General features: G+C 46.1%; 1 protein-coding gene across 4 annotated transcripts in view; it reads right to left on the reverse strand.

Moving 5' to 3' along the window:
* Positions 1-15,173, reverse strand: part of LOC116851767 (semaphorin-2A) — a 486,860-nt gene that overhangs the window by 199,108 nt on the left and 272,579 nt on the right. Inside the window, exon 1 of one of the 4 annotated variants that reach the window (XM_032831538.1) lies at positions 10,169-11,455. The exons of the other annotated variants lie outside the window; for them this stretch is intronic. Coding sequence (XP_032687429.1) covers positions 10,169-10,343 — 175 coding nt within the window. The 5' untranslated portion in view covers positions 10,344-11,455. Of the gene's footprint in view, positions 1-10,168; positions 11,456-15,173 lie in introns of those variants that run through there. 4 annotated transcript variants of the gene reach the window in all.

The following is a 15,173-nucleotide window of genomic DNA, read 5'->3' on the forward strand; positions in this document are numbered from 1 at the left end:
CTCTCTCTCTCTCTCTCTCTCTCTCTCTCTCTCTCTCTCTCTCTCTCTCTCTCTCTCGCTGCGGGAAGGCGAAACGCGCGAGGGCTTGGCATAATTATATATTGAAGTACCTGACCGGGGCAGAACAAAGGGAGTGCATAAAAATGTATCTCGAAGGATGCATGCATGAGCCCGCGAAAGCGTCCAATTTATGCGCCGTCGTGCAATTATTTCTCTCGCTGCCCTTCGTTGCGTGGTTTTTCACGACGCGAGGCGGCCGTCGCTCGATGTCCTTTCAGTCGGACGGACATTCGAATGTTGGAACGAACAGATGCATAATATCGGTGCGCGAGGCGCATGCATGAAAAAGTGCGCACGCGATTATCTGTACGGTCGTTTGTGCGTACACGCCGATGATACGTCGCCGAATGAACGTACGAGCTTTTATCCACGAAAGCTCGCAGTGTCTTGCGAGTATACGTGCACCTGACCCTCGAGATCGCGGCTAATTGCGTGCGAATTCCGCGACGTCGGCGCGTCGGCTGCTTTTTATTGCCGGTCGTTAGTGTAATTAGATCCTCGCTGCTCACGAACGAACGGCCGCTGCCCGGATGTAATCGTGAATTTACACGTAAAATGAACAAGAAGACGGATCGAGACTGGTATCTTTATATCCGTCTGGTTTCGTGCAAGTTTGAGTCCTTTTTTCTTTCTGTCTTCGAGCAAACTCGGTTTCTTGATATTATCATAAGGTGCAACGAGAAAGAGGTATCGCGAAGACTCTCGCGCTGCCGAGACGTTCTTGTCGTGTTGCACAACACAAGTATATCTGCGTCGCGAAGGATAAGATAGCGTTTTGTTCCGAGGGGAAAGGAAACGCAGAGTCCGACGCGTCGATTCGGGAACGACGACGAAAGGCGGTTGGAACTTGTCGCCGACTAAGAGAGTTCTTGTATCACGGATGTGTTGATATCGGTTATAACAATTTATTCGCTCGATGGAGAAAACGAAGGGAACGCGGTTGTGCTCTCGGCGGGGACTCCCGTCATCTTTTTTTCTCTTCAATATCATCGTTCGAGATAAAGCGAGATTCAATTTCCTGTCTCTCAATCTTTCTCTCTCTCTCTGTTTCTTTCTTTCTCTCACACATTTCCTCTTCTCTCTCCTTTTCTCTGTCCTGCTCGCGCTACAATCTGCGAACGACGAAGACGACGTGGTCTGAAATTCCTGTGACGAACCAGATACTACCTCCAACCACCCCGAGTGAGGGTTGAGTTGAGATAACTTCGAACACGTAGAAAGATTTCGAGGGTTCATGGAGTACTACGCGACTTATATCGGGGATTTGGTACGTGCGCGCGCGCGCGCTTCGATGAGAGAAGAAAGAGGGGCTGGACGATTAGGCTAGACTAACCCTCTGTTTGCACGACGGAGTATACCGATAACAGTGGGCCCCTGTCAACGGTATCTCTGCGTCTCATTTATTGATACAGGACAATTAGCTGTCTGCCATCAATACGCGATGGACGTCTTGTTGAAGCCCGCACGGAATTATTGAAACACAACGGGAATACGGTATATAACTTTAGGTACTCTCTCCATTTATATTCAATTAACCGTGTCATAGGGTATACATTAGGCAAACAACTTCGTAATAGCTTCGCATCGTCCCGCTCCAATTTGTCAGGACATTTCGTGACGTGTTTTCGAGATACATTACCTATTTCAGCCCGTTTAACTTCAGTCCACGAATAAGAGGAAAAATACGGCATATAAGTCACTTCGCTTCTAAATATATGGTCGCAAATAGGCGTGTTCAAACATGGTAGACGCGATGCATAATTTTTGGACAAACGTAGTAGCTCAATATTGATATTATACTTTCCTGTTCTTAGGTCTGATGCTGTGAAAAAAGATCGCTGGGCTATATCATGAAATATCGCGCGAGAAAATAATTATTATCGAGAAAAACGATATATTTTTGTAAGTGACGTCTTATTCTTTCAATATCGAAGCAAAAATGCCTTCCTTATTCAAGTCGAAATTTTACTGATTTCAAAGTTCCATTTAACACTTACTTTGATACACTGAAGTCTATATCAACCTCTTTTGATCCTATTTAACCTACTAACTTTATCAAGAAGTCCTCTTTAGAACTCACAAGTGGCATTTTGTGCGTTTCCTGCCCTTTAGAGGCGCTAAGTAGAGCTAAGTAGGACAGTTTTCATATGTGTTAAGCACACACTGCACCTTCAAAATATACAGATGTTAGAAAATTCAGGAAGTGAAAGTAGGGCTGAAGTTTCGACGCGGGATCAGTGCACGTTTAATATACATGAAAACTAAAGTGCTACTTAGCGTCTCTAAATAGCAGAAAACGCACAGAATGCAACTTGTAGGTTTCAAAGATAACTTCTTGGTAAAGCTGTAGGTTAAATAGAATCAAAAGAGGTTAGTCTTCAAAGTATCAAAGGAGACGTTAAATGGCATATTGGAATCGAAAGTAGGATCATCATTTCGAATCGGAGTTACTCAACAAACTGAAGATCAATACGCGGATCCGTAAATCTTGAGGACAGAAAGAAACAGACGACAGCCGAGAATTAGTGTCCCCGTGCTGGCGGGATTGCGCATTCACTTCCAAAAGTTTGCGCTTCTTACATTTGCGTCCGCAACTTCGCGAAGTAAGTACATGTCGTTAGGAGCCGTGGCCTCGACCGTCGCTCGCGCTAGCAAAAACCCACGAAGCTACGTGCGTATTTGATTGCGCGCGAAAGTTCCGATTAGATGGGAGCGCGCAACGGCGTGTACGAGTGTCTCAGCCGAGGGTAATCGCCTCGATGTAGAGTCTCGTTAAGTCGCGTAAAAGAAGAACTCAAGTCGCCGTTAAGGTCCGCTCGAGGCCTTTGGATTCTCGAGGCGCGAGAATGTAATACACAGCCGCGTGTAAGTTTACAGCCAAGCGCGACGGCCAACGACCAGCTGTAAAGCCAAGACTTAAGACGGGAGATTCCACGCCGGCGAGATTTCGCGCCGCGCGCTCCACGGGGGAAAAGTAATGCGCCCGCCTCGGCGAATAATATTATTTTTATTAGCAGCGCGACGCAGGATTTCCCTGCGCGCGAGCGTCACGACGGAGAACTTACAACGGTTATTACCGGCGCTGATCATATACTTCGTCGGACGTAATTACTGGTACGGCATCGCGCACGGTAATCCTTCCCGAATCACATAAATGATAGGGAGAGGAACGGAGGGAAGGTATTCTCATTTTCCGTTTAATGTCCTCGTCGTGAACGACTCTTGGGCATTTCGGGGCGCATGGAAAATTAAACGCGCTCGGCTGTTTCTTCGCCTGCTTAATCGGCGTGTGAAAAATCGAATACTGCGTACAACAAAAAAATAGAATCTTATTCTTAGCGGAATCGTCTTATGTATGGCCTCAGAGGGATTCTTCTAAAATCAAAAGGAGAATATTCTAAGTAATATTGTTAAAGTTAAAGGAGTTTCGTATTTCTTCAATACGAGTCTTGTCCTTAATAGAAATTTCTTCTTGTATAAGATCTGCTTCAGGTAAACATATCCTCTTGATTAAAAAAATTACAAAAATATCTAGTCAAAAAAAAAGTCTAATTAATAGTCTACTTCATTTAGAAGAAGGAATCCTTCAGTAATAATTTTCGCCTAGAATATGGGATTACAGGAAATAACGCTTATAACTAGAGTTCTTTTCTTGAATGTTGGAATATTTTACTTTCGAGTTTTAAATGAATCTCCTTCTGAGACTATATGTAGCTTTTTACTCGAAATAAAGAGGATTCCACTAAGGATGGAATTATATTGCTTTGAGTGCAAAGCAATGAGAGAACAGATCTGAATTTCAGCGCGTTACTTATGCCATTTGATTTTCGCTTCCTCTCTCTCTCTCCCTCTTCTTTTCCCTCCCAATACAATAATTGCGAAAACTTTAAGCGCCTAAATAGCCAGTCCTCTAAGCGTCTAACGGCCAAGCGATGCATTATATCCTCATTATCCCCTTTATCTGCGAAAAGATATTCGTAGCGATGAAATTGTCTCGTTTCAAAAGCGCGAGTACAGTTCTGCGCGTTTACACCACCGAGGTACAAAATGTTTTCTGAGGTTATAAAAGAGCGAAAAGAGATGAGTAGGAGAGAGGAAAGAAGAAGAAAGAAAAGTCTTCTCTCTCTCTCTTGCCTATCCCTTCTCGCTGTCTCCTTCGGGGTGAACGTAATCCTGTCGTTGGAATATCCGACACCCCTCGGCGCGCTCGCGCGCCGTCTTCGTCGAGGTCCGCGTACTTTTTGTTTCGCGTTTCGTGAGAGAGAAAGAGAGAGAGAGAGAGAGAGAACCGTGTAGGACGCTCTTCCATCGCGAGCGGATTTCACTCGAAATAAAGAAAAGATGAAAGCTAACGCCGCTAAAGCTGCTCCTTTTTAGACGTGAACGTGTAAGCTGTTAAACGTACGCGTATTCGGCTATGGGCGCGAGAAAAAATAGAGAACGCCTATTTAATTTAATTCGCGTTTGTAAAACTCCTTGTACGCGGATGGGAATTAAAGTTCGCGCGCGAGCACCTCGAATCCGATTAAAGCGGCGATTAAAGTGAAGCTCACGCGACGAGTTTAGGTTAAACGGCCGAGAACTCACCGCTCTCCGGTGTTCCATCCGTCGTAATACCCGACGAGCCGCTATACGCGTTCGACGACTACCGCTCGCGATTACGTACAAAAGCGACGAAGAAGTTACGAACTATATTCCATCGCGCGGACGAGCCCGCGAGCGGGCGCTCGCGAATCGATACCGAGCGAGTATCTTTCTCGTTTGGGCGTCGATTTGCACCAACACTTCGCCCCTACCACTTTTCCCCCGCCGGTGAGTCGCGCGAGCTTCGAGATTTCGCAGCAAAGTTCCCGCTTTTGTGTGCAAGCTCACCGACGATCGCGCGAACTTGGGTCGTGTCTTCGCGCCTCGCGTCCTCTCACCCTCTTCCGCACTCTCCTTTATCCGGCGCTTCCGTCTCCGACGCCACGTCTCGCGGACAAGTTGGTGCAGTCTCGCGCGCTTTTTACCACCGGAGAAAGAGAGGAAGAAAAAGCGAGAGAACTCGCAGAGGCATAGACTCGGCGAGACGAGAGAGAAAAAAATCTGGAAGCGGCTAAGAACAGCGCGAGTAATGCATAGTAGGAATTAATCGATTCAGCCGGCGCTTTTTGTCGCGGCGTCGCGTCGCGTCGCGTCGCGAAATCGTTGCACGGTCGGCCGAGTGAAGTCGCCTCTTCCCTCTCTCTCTCTCTCTCTCTTTCTCCTTCTCTGTATAACGCGATGAATCGGGAGCAAAACTTCGGGAATGATTTGCAAGAGTTGAGCGTGGGTTATGCCCGTCCTTTCACTCGGTGGTCTCGTGGAAGACGTGCGCGCGGGCAGGCCTTTTCAAAGGGAATAATTCGGCGTCGTACGAAAGCACCCGCGCCGCGCTGCTTCTGATGGTCCAACTTCGCAGGCTCTCCCAAAGGCAGTGTCTCGGCATTCATGCTGACCCGACCGCAGGAATGCGCGGCTTCGAATACCGCGGGATGAGTCTTAGCTGTGGTCGCTCATTACGCGGCCCTACGGAAGCGATAGCAGGCAGGAAAGGGATACAGGCTGCCGAGGTAAGGCGGCAACGAACTACCAGTCGCGATGCAGTTGACTCGTGAGCTTTTAATCTCGAAAATCTTTGGGACCTTTGGGTGACCAAAGGAAAACTTTCACAGTCACTCACAACCGACCGGCCAGCCACGCTTCGTTCTCTCTCTCTCTCTCTCTCTCTCTCTCTCTCTCTCTCTCTCTCTTGCTTTTCTCACTCCTCTTTACCCAGCTACTTTCGCAAACATCCCTCGCAAATCTCTATGTAGCGCAAAGAGACTGATGCTACCCGAACCCCAACGAATTAGGGATTTACCAACGAATTAGGGATTCGTGTGTTAATCTGCCAAGGAAAAGTTTGTCACGAATGAAAGAATTTTAAAATAAAAAGAAGAGAAGAAGCAAGTAAAAATGAGAAGTAAACTATACTATATATAGGGGGTCCGACAAGTTCGTCATGAAGCCGCGGTGTATAGAATTCATCAAACTGAAATACAAAGTTTTTCTACCATTTCGCAAACAACCACGTAAAATATTGAATTATTGATCAAAGAAGATTGATAATTATCCGCGATATAAATGATATACAAAGTTACCTCTTGCACGACTCCATTTCGATAAAAAGATGATGATTTTAATTCAATAAAGTCAATAATGCTTTTTTCGACCTCCTCGACTGATTTGAAATGGGAACTGATCTAATTGGAACGCGAATAAAAATACTTAATATGTGACTATATTCTACTTCTGAGAAGCCATGGTGCAAATTATTGAGCAAATTATTGCAAATTATTAATTTTTGAGCTAAACTGTTTTTTGAGGTTACGTCGTAAGCAGAGTCCACACTGATTACAATGTAACCTGTCCTTCGTTATAATTATCTCAACGTTAAAGTCGGTTCCCCTTCGATCTCTCTTTTGCAACTATTTCGTTGACGACTATATACTTTCCTGAATCACCTGCTCTTCTTGCTCGAACACCGTATTATATCCTGTCGCTTTTACCTATTGAGTCTCATCTATCTTATCTATTATCTGTCTTATGTATTATCTACCGTTCTGCATATTGATATCGACCGAAAATCTTACATTATTATCGCGAATCTCGAGGCTATTGGTATCTCGAGACGCGCAGTCTAATACAACGGGACACAGTCGTACGGAGTTTCGAGCAACTTCATTACACGCGCGCGTGTATGGAGGGTTACACGTCAAATATGCGTGCAAATTGGATCAGCAGATCGGTTTGAGAAGCCCGTCGAAATTAATATCCGTTCCGTTAGTTACCAGAGATCCGATACGAAGGGCTTAGGATTCATGATCGCTTCATGGCATAGGTACCTACCCGCAAGTACAGATTAGATCAATGTGCCATGTTGCGCGTTCGAGTATAGCAGACACTACATGTGAAGTTTTAACGCGGTATGCAAGGTACATGCGGTCTTACGACGCCGCTATGAGACAACGCCTGCTTCATGAATCTTTCGAACAAGTCTTAAGACTCGCCTTGAGTCTCAGTGGTCACCAGTATTTCTGTAACAAGGACTGCTTGAGAGAGATTCGAGTATCTTATCGCGAGGTTCAAGTAACGGTTACACGTCAGCAACGGTGATTCGCGGTATTTATACGGCGTCTCTGCCACGCGTGCAATGGAGAACGCGTCGCAAACCAAACACCAGCGTGCCAAAATAAGATTAGACGATCGCTCGAGAGCTCGCAACAATCGTTACTTTTCCCGCGGTATTCGCGGAACGCACGGCGATGAAATTAGTCAACGATAAGCCCAAAACGAGTGTCGCGAAACGCCACTAGTTGCGAGAAAGCGTTTCAGTGATGTTGCGTGAAGGTTTGTGTGAATGCGAAACCGACATTCCACGTGCACGCACATTCCGCCGAGACAACGGTACGCTCGAGCAACAATAATAGCTATTGTAATGAAAATTCCGCCATCAGCGCGACAAGGAAAACAGACCGGTTAGCTAGCCGCAAATTCCAAAAAACGTTCCCCAGAAAACATCAGGCTCGTAGGAATGGCGCGTGGGTTCTTGCGTGAACATGCGTGCGACGTATGTACGTATGTGTGCATGCGACGCGATCGTAAGCAACGCGTCTCCCCAGCATGCGGTCTCTTGCTTACACGTAACACATGCGAGAGTCGGCAGGCACCGTCGATACTCTCCACATTCGACTTCCACACACAACCCAAGCCAGCCGGCAAGCCAGCCAGCCAGCCAGCCAGCCAGCCAGCCAGCCAACCGGGCAACCATCCGACCAGCCAACCGACCAACCGACCATTCCACATTCCATTCGACGGTTCTCTCTCCCCCGGCACATAATGAAGTCAGCCCGGCGTTCTAAGCCCCCGTAATATCGTGTGGCAGGGCCTTCCTCGGGATAATATTAGTGATGTATGCTAACGGGCATTTTGGTCCGGGGTACGTTCGTTTTTACGTTCTGCTCGTACCGTCCGTTCTTTTAAAACGATTTACACCGCCAGAAGCGCACGCGGCGCTAAAGAGCAGGAAGAGTAGCATCCTCTAAGAACAACACCGGCAAGTTTAATCCCGACGAAAAGAGATTTCGCGCCTTGCCGGAAGTGTCGAAGGCTTTGTTATCCAACGGAAATCGTGCCTCGGGGGTGTGAATTAAAGGTAATGCGGACGTAACGCCAGAGAAAAACTAAAACTGATTTTTGCGACGGGGCGGCGGGAGATAAAACGGAGAAACAAATTCTCGAGGTGAGGTTATTAAGCATAAATTATTGCAATAAATATTCACATAAGCTCGATCTCCTCAAGTTAATGATTTCGACATTTATTGTCAAGGACATAGCCCGATAAGGTATACCATAATTTTGCGAAGCGTTCCAATTAGTGTTCATTTTTCCTTCTGAAATCTTATTTATAGCTTCTGTTAATGAATTCTGATATCAAGAAACTCGATTAGTCTTCCTTGATAGATTCGAGACATTTCTGTCTAAAATATATCAAGAGATATTTCTACTATTTTCTTTTTTTGTATTTCAATGATGTTGTGTGTGCTACAAGTAATTTAAATTATCTGGAAGTTTTGTAGAATATTAAAGTTTGTAGCATATCCACAGCACATGACAAAAATAGATTTATTAGGTTTAGGTTCATTCACTCATCAAAATTTATACAGAAAAATATTTGTTAACAGCTTCCTAACATATTGGGCCTAACATATAAATGCTAGTATTAGCATTTTATTCCAACCTAAGCATATTTCTCGAAGATGTTTTACATCGTGATGAATCGTACAATACGTTTGCCAATAGAAGCAGCGACGTAATAAATATTTTCATTCCAAATTAACACTAATAGTTTACACTAATGAGAACCGCTTAAGATCCACGTATAATGTCGCTCGACCTTGACGATGAATCGAATCACTCGAGAGACTATTGCCACGAGATACTCGTGATTATGAAAGAAAGTGAACGTGCTCGTGCTCGACGGAGTTTTCTATGATTAACTTCCTTTGAAATCTACTTATTTGAACGAAACGTGCCGATTGTGATTCGTTAATCATTTTGCAACGTGTATAACGTGAGCGATCGAGTTCACTCGTTCGCACGAATTTGTGTTGCGAATAACCGATGGAGTCGGTCAAATAATTCTCAAAGTCGTGGTAGTTAATTTGGACGATGTATTTGCAAAATTAATCGATATCCCGTATGTAAAAGTTCACGCATAATTACTCATCGGTGTCGCGAGCGAATAACGCGTCAGCATCACCTCTCAAGAGGACGTGAAAGATAGCGAGAAACACGACTGATGTATCGCTGCTGTCGGTTCACACGGCCAATATTAGTAACGCCGTTAATTTTTGCCATTCGGAATATCGTAACGGCACATCAAACTGCTTTTATTCCGCGCATCGCTTCCGCCTGCTATCGGGAATATCACGCGCGCGCGCGCTCGTAACAAATGTTGCGTAATATATCCTAGTGCAGGTTACAACTTCCGCGTTATCCAGAATTCCCCGTGTATGTGATTATCCGGCGAGCATGTATGGGAAACGCGACGCGAAACATGCGCGCGAGCCTCTGTCACTGTGGCGAGCGGCAACGTTCGACAGTCGATGAGAGCGAAAAATCACGATACCACGTGGCCATCGCTATCGCGTCGCTCCGTCCGTTTCCGCTTCCGTTCGCGCGCCACGAGCCTGTCCTACCGCAACCAAAATAATCGGGAGCTCGTTGAAATATTCCCGTGGGAATATCGCCATAGCCGGCTTATTTTTCACGAAACGAGCTCGTTGACCATTGGTACCTGCCAATAATCATACCAATGGTCCCCGATCACCGAGAGTATAGCTCTGATGACTGTGAGACGGTATTATTCTCACACGGTCACATAATACGTCGCCAAACAAAGAGGACACTTAAGAGATAAACAAGCTATCAATGTCTAGGAGCCAACGGACACATTCCACGTACACGTCATAACATTCTTTCGGGCTCACGATAGACTTTTGTTCAGTCACAACATAGGGAAAGATCACTCTAAGAAAGGTCTAACCTTTATGATGTCTGAGATGAGATCGACCACAGCATGGCTGTTCGAAGTAAGCGTGTCCGGGATGAGCACCGGCGGGCCTGTTGGCCACGCTAGGACCCAGTAGTTGCGCCAAGACAGCTGCGAGAACAGCTGCCCGAAGCATCGTCATGGCGTCCAATAACCTCTGTCGCTGCATGATCACGAGGAACCAAAACACCGGTCACTCCCGCCCGAATTCTCGCACGCTCTTGCCCTAAAACGGGGGAAACTGCGAGCGCGGCTTCCGCTAATAATCCCGGGGCATTTCGCGCGCGATTACACGTATCGATCGATCGTCACTAACGCGTTACTTCACCTCGGTCCCCGCACGATGACGCGCCGCGGCTACAAAGGACCGCGTGGGCTGCGATGTCCTGGCCTTGGCTAGTAGGTAGAGACTCTGGCCGCAGCGTGGTTGTTGCCCTTTGCCGCTGGCAACGACAACGACGGCCGTTCACCGGCGTATAAAGCGTCTCTCTCTCTCTCTCTCTCTCTCTCTCCTACTCTCGTTTAATAGCAGTCTCTGTCGAGCTCCTCTGACAGGTATACTCCAAGGCAGAAACTCGACCGCGTGCTGCTCCGCGTTCGGCTGCCTCTCTCTCTCTTTCTCTCTGCTGCTCGTCCACCTCCTTCCACGACTGCCACGGAGGACAAAGGAATTCTCTTCCTTCGCCTTTTACTCCTCGTGCGCGCTCCGGTGCCCTCGGGCGAAGCCGCAGGTGAGCCCTTAGAACGGCGCAACAGCGAACGATTCTTGTGGCGAGCGCGAGAGCGCGTAGCGATTCTACCTGATTTTTCTTTTTTTTTTTTTCTGCCAATCGTGCGGCTGATGTTATCTATAATTCGGTCTCCGAGATGAGAGTAAGCGTTTCTCTTGAACTCTCGCTAACAGAATGGCCCAAGTGCGTGACTCCCCATCGCCATCATCGAGCGTCGTGTGTGTTACTAACTGAGGAAATCTTGATCAACTAAATATAAAGAATGAGTCACGTACGATGTCACATCTGTTGCTCGAGTGGCGATCACGATTTTGGGGCCGACGCGTTGTTTCGACTCCCTTATCGCGCGTACATCGTCGCGATGACGTAACGATCGGCGCGGCGTTCGACGGCGGATCGAGTGCTGCGTCACAACATGATTGAAACCCGTTTCGGCGTTGTGTGTCCGCGACGCTACCCACTAGACTGTCGTCGAGTACGAGACGAGCGACGGAGGTACTAGCCTCCCCTGTTGGAGGCCGCGGCACGACTGTTACCTTCTGACGCGCGTTGCCGCGTTCAGCGGCGCTCGGGGTCGCTCGGCCTGCGTCGGCTCCACTCGGCTGGAGGTGCTCCTGAGTCGTGCGGTACGACTCTATGATCCACGGCCGGCTCCTCACACAATCCGGAGTTACTTGCTCGCCACGAAGAGGCGAGGAAGCGTCAGCCCTCGATATTTCTCGTAACCCTCGCGCGCGCCCGTTTTTTATGACGGCCATGAAAAATTTTAGGTCGCGCGACAGCGCGGGGCCGAACGGATGCTCCAAGTCGGACTTTACGGCACTTCCAAAGGCGCCGTCTGAATTATGAAGAAGCTCCGCGCTTTCCTTTTTCCCTCTCTTTTCTCTTCGTTTTTTGCTAGAGATACCAAACGAAACGCACCCCTCCCCTCCCACCTCTCTTTCTCGCCAATCCGGAAAAGCTCCGATAAGCTTCTTCAATTCGGAGCAAATCTGCTGGCGGATCTCTCATGCGATTATCGAAGCTCTATGCCCCGCTTATCAATGTGCGCACACGAGATACTGATGAGAAATATGTAGTTCGTGACACTTTTGATCGTAAATCGAGATCGAGATCTGTATATTTAAAATTGATATTCCAGATGATTGATCTGTGAATAATAACTGTCTTTGAAAAGTAATGTAAAAGTACGGGAGACATCAAGAAAATTAATCAGGAGACTTCGCTTTAGGTTACTTCATTTTTCCATATCCTTCTACTTATAGCTTGAACATCTCTGAACCGCACACGGATGGTCTTCGTCAATTATATATGGACATTATATAGATAGATGATAGAGATGGAATCATATATGGAGTAAATTATTTGAAACAGAAGAATGCCAATAATCGAACTTCAGTATACATGCATAATGCCACGTTTCGGTTTGATAGTTGATGCAAACGAACGCTAATTGAAGTGAAACGGTTAACACGATTATTCCAACTAAATCATTTCGTTAGCGAGAATATAGTTAGCGGCCTACTGAGTGTATGCGAATTTAATTATAATGCGCAAGTGAAATCTTGTTATTCGAGGTGACTATTCATATTATTCATGTGAGTCGAACGCGAAACATAGGACGGCGAACGCGATCGCGCTAGTCGAATTATTATTTTTTCATTGCAGCACTTGCAATTTTCAATCGCAGATCTCTAATGTGGCAGATATACGCGAAGACTAACGAAGAAATAACTAACGGAATAATTAATTGATTAATTAATTTTAAAGACCCATCAACTTATTCCTCGAGAATGTCTTCTGTTCGCAACTTAACGGAGATATCATCACAGATAGGCAATGACATCATATTATCCTCTTTGCAATCGTAATATATTGCCTCGCTGCGACGCATACACCTAGAAATAACTCCACGCGGACATGCCACAGAGAATTTCTGAGAGGCCGAAATACGCGCTCGCTGCATCACGCGCGTCGTCGTCACAGCCCGCAGGATGCGGCGGTCCGAAGAACGCCAACGGCAACGAAGTCAAGCGTGGTATATGAATAAGTCGATATGCTAATGCGAAAATCCTCCGAGTTAGCCGAACCCGGTCCTGAGCCGCGAGGAAGAAAGTTGCGACGCATCCAGGCCACGGTACAAAGTGTCTCTCGGTAACGCGGAAGTGGAGACAATTTTGTACCTTCGCAGACGCGACGTTGGTACCAGGTAATACTGTCCTAGCCGGGTACAGACCACTTCCTTTGTTGTTGGCAGGACGACGGGGTTGTAGTCGGGGGTTAGGGAAGTCGTAAGAATTTTAGAACAAAGGGAGAGCCGAGGCGAGCCAGTGTGGAAGCATGGCTTTTCTTAGGTCTCGCCTCGCGCGCTGCGCGAAGGTGGTCGGTCGGTCGGGTGCCGCGACCAACAAATCCACCGGTCGCTCTATCCCATTTCATTGAAATAGTTTAGAATTGCATGAGGCTATTCGGTCGTTTCCCCCTTCTACCCAGCAGCGTCGCGTCGTTCTTGCGACCACTTTTACTTCGCCGTGGTTCATCCGAGGCGCCGTCTTTTCGGGAAAACGCGTGGCGGTGAAGAGCCGGCAAATCGCCGGAAAAACCGTAAACTACGTCTCGCCGTTGCCGTCGCGTTCAACGTTTGAAATATAAAGCGTCGGTGCACACGACACACGGCGGCGGGGGCGTAGACGCGTCCGCGAAAATCGCTCCTGTCGCGGTGGGGAGGCGCAAGAAAAGGTAAGAGAACGCGCTGGAAATGGATGTGTTGAAGAAATTATGAAACATTTGATGCGCGAATTTTAATGCAAATTTCATGACATCGGGATCGTACTCTCTTAAAGTGAATCAGTGAAACATCATTGAAAGCAATAAATATACACTGATTTGCAGCTATAAGTACAGCACTGAAACTGCTCAGTGCTATACTTACAACTGATATCAGTTACTACTATTCATTGATTCACTTTAAGAGAGTATACTCTCTCTCTCTCTCTCTCTCTCTCTCTCTCATTCTCCTGTTGGAATAATCATTCTACAAGGGTCCTCACGTCTTCGCTACGATGACGTAAGGAAAGCAATGAGTAAAAAAAATTAGAATTCAAGCAGGACATCTCACATATAAGAAGAAGACACTTCTTTATGTCGAACGATCGGGAAGTAATCAGTCATGCGGGCCGATGTTACTTCATGGATGACATGATCCTTCGTTAGTTCCACTTCAATGATAGAGAGCGTCTGATCCGTCGTAAGACGCGGGTGATGAGGCGGCTTCAGCGCGCGCGATATTAAATATTCAAAGACGTCAAATCGTGTCCACATTATCCTCTTATTCCGCGGAGGCGCTTCACGCGCCTTTGAAGCTCCCACGCCTCGTTGCGTCTGAGTCGCGCGAATCGACAGATCCCTTTTTGGTGCGAACGAATCGAAAATATTTGTCGCCACAAGGATCAACAAAATCCGCGTCCTTAGTCGAATGTAGCTCCACGTGTCTTACAATCTCGCACGGTTTTGCGCGCTCTCACCTATAGACTTGTGGAAATAAACTACGCATTCTTATGAAACGGCTAAAGCTAAGAGTAAAGGACAGAGATATGCTGACTAATGTACTTCCTTTGGTTTGTATTAACAGTTATTACTTGAAGCTTGTTTCAAGGAAGATATTCAAATATGAATTCAGAGTCTGATGAGTCTGTCAGTTGAATCGCGATTGCAGATAAAAATGTTATATACATCGTATGTATAATTCATAGACTACGTCTTTTTATTTAGAACTTCGAAGACAAAGTGTAAAGGACAACTGTAGAGGAGACTAAATCTAGAGGATATATTGTTCATGTGTTTTCTTTACCATTTATTTTGAGAATGTGAACAGTGGATACAAAACCGCGAACTGGTCTTTTTGGAAATTTTGTATTAATATTCTTCATCATGAGCGAATAAAGTTAAGCGACGTTGTTAGCTAGAATAAAGTTTCTCGTAAGTATATGAAATATTTTGTTTCGAATAATAAAAACAATTTTCATTCATAAAATGATTGAAATTGAATATGTGGGTGAACAAAATAAAATTAGCTTGCAATTAAGGGCTAGCAAGAGGACTGTAAAGATGGAGACCTCGGAGAACTACTAATTAAGATACATATTTTATATGTGTATGGAGAAAAATAATTTTGCTCTTTTAACAAAATCGTCGTTGCTACTACTAGTAACTTTTACAAATTTTACAAATTATTTGTTATCAGAACAGAAGTAGTTTCTTTGCCAGAA

Source organism: Odontomachus brunneus, unplaced genomic scaffold (assembly GCF_010583005.1).
Source record: "Odontomachus brunneus isolate Ranch 3 - 2012 unplaced genomic scaffold, Obru_v1 Obru_scaffold_190, whole genome shotgun sequence".
Classification (NCBI taxonomy): Eukaryota; Metazoa; Arthropoda; class Insecta; order Hymenoptera; family Formicidae; genus Odontomachus; species Odontomachus brunneus.